Here is a 1998-nt window from a genome sequence, read left to right on the forward strand (position 1 = left end):
AACGGCTGTATGTTTGTATTCGTGAAGTTGGCAGCCCAGTAGAAGCTGGCTGCAGGGCACAAGGGTGCCCCAGAATGAGGGATACGGGAAGTAACGGGCGGGGTGTCTGGGGACACTGCTTCTACTTTAGTGAAGGCCCCTGGGTTTAACTCCCAAACCACAGGAGGGATGGCAGTGAGAGCGCAATAAAAATATAAAACTTCATAGAACATGCTCGTAATCTAGTGCTTGGGAGACTATGTCCCACGAGTTCGAGGTCAGCCTGGGCTGGATAAAGCCCGTCTCAGAGCTAGCAGCGTACAGATGGGGCCGACCAAACCCTGGCTGGCTCGCACTGAACATGTCCGCAGGAGCTTGCTGCAGAGTCACAGGGCGGAGCGTCGCTAGCGGCTACCACGGGCCCGGCTCGGGCCTTGTGCGGGTCACCCGATCTGAAGGGCTTTGGTGCTGTTACTTCTCACGGGCTCGCTTCAGCGGGCCGAGTGGCACGGGGCAAGAGTCACATTAGTTTAATCGAGCCACCAGCCCACCGTAAACGGCCATTAACCGCCTTGGGGTCAGGCCTCGGCCCTCCATCTTTGTGCCGCCCGAGGGGAGGTGACGCCAGGTGCCGGCCGGCCGGCCCCAACAGTCAAGTTTTCAAAAAGCCCGCGCGGAGCCCCGGGCTGATCCGTTGGGAACGGCCAGAATTCCCGCGAGGGCGCGCGAGGACGAGGCGTGCGGGGGACAGCCGGCTCCGCACAGGAGGCGCCGGGCCAGCACTCGTGAGGACCGCGGCCGTCCCGCGGCAGCGGAAAACGGAAGTGGGTTCGAGGACCAGTCGCTGATTGGCTGGCCGCACACGTCCCTCAAGGGGCTGGCGCGAACGCCACTGCGGAGTTGGGCCTGGGGAATCCGGCGAGGGGAGGGAGGGAGGTCTACGGGAACAGCCGCGCGACTGACAGGAAACGCTCCGCGGATACGCGCGGAGGGCTTTGGCGGGTTGTCTCGGGGTTACTGCGGCACCGCGTCGAGTGCGAGCGCGGAGGCGGAAGGAGCGGCGGACGCCCAGGAGCCCGAGGGCCGGACGGAAACCGCGGAGGGCGGGGAGGCCGCGGCCTAGAGCGGCGCTGCGGCGCGGTGGGCGGGACTAAGGCGAGCGCGGAGGCGATTGGCCGGCGGCCCGGCGTCGCTTGTGACGCACGGCGCGGGGAGGGTGCGCGCGCCTTCAGCGGCCTCTTTGTGTGGTGTCCTGATACGGGAGCGGAGGTGGCGGCCGCGGCGGCCCTGGTAGGGTTCCAGCGTCCTCGGCTCGCCCTCGGGCCGGCAGCGCGCCCCTTCCCTCCCCCTCCCGCCCCTATCCCCGCCGGCGGCGGCGGCGGCCGGGCCCGGGCTCCGACGAGGCCTCGGCGACCGCTTAACGGCGACGGCGACGCCGCGGAGCGCGCAGGGCGGGGGCAGGGCCCGGGCGGCCGACATGGAGAACTCTCAGCTCTGTAAGCTGTTCATCGGCGGCCTGAACGTGCAGACGAGTGAGTCGGGGCTGCGCGGCCACTTCGAGGCCTTCGGGACGCTGACGGACTGCGTGGTGGTGGTGAACCCCCAGACGAAGCGCTCCCGCTGCTTCGGCTTCGTGACCTACTCGAATGTGGAGGAGGCGGACGCCGCCATGGCCGCGTCGCCGCACGCGGTGGACGGCAACACGGTGGAGCTGAAGCGCGCCGTGTCGCGCGAGGATTCGGCCCGGCCCGGGGCGCACGCCAAGGTGAAGAAGCTGTTCGTGGGCGGCCTCAAGGGCGACGTGGCGGAGGGCGACCTGATCGAGCACTTCTCGCAGTTCGGGGCGGTGGAGAAGGCGGAGATCATCGCCGACAAGCAGTCGGGCAAGAAGCGCGGCTTCGGCTTCGTCTACTTCCAGAGCCACGACGCGGCCGACAAGGCGGCGGTGGTCAAGTTCCACCCGATCCAGGGCCACCGCGTGGAGGTGAAGAAGGCGGTGCCCAAGGAGGATATCCACAC

The 1998-nt window shown here is 67.9% G+C and overlaps 1 protein-coding gene across 1 annotated transcript; it reads left to right on the forward strand.

The window, feature by feature from the left end:
* Positions 1-1421: 1421 nt before the first annotated feature.
* Positions 1422-1993, forward strand: LOC114635631 (heterogeneous nuclear ribonucleoprotein A0; the record flags this gene model as incomplete). The annotated part of the gene is made up of 1 exon (XM_028784136.1): positions 1422-1993. A coding segment is annotated over exon 1 (537 nt), but the record flags the coding sequence as incomplete, so codon positions are not given.
* Positions 1994-1998: the final 5 nt, after the last annotated feature.

The sequence above is a fragment of the Grammomys surdaster genome, unplaced genomic scaffold, assembly GCF_004785775.1.
Source record: "Grammomys surdaster isolate TR1022 unplaced genomic scaffold, NIH_TR_1.0 114502, whole genome shotgun sequence".
NCBI lineage: Eukaryota > Metazoa > Chordata > Mammalia > Rodentia > Muridae > Grammomys > Grammomys surdaster.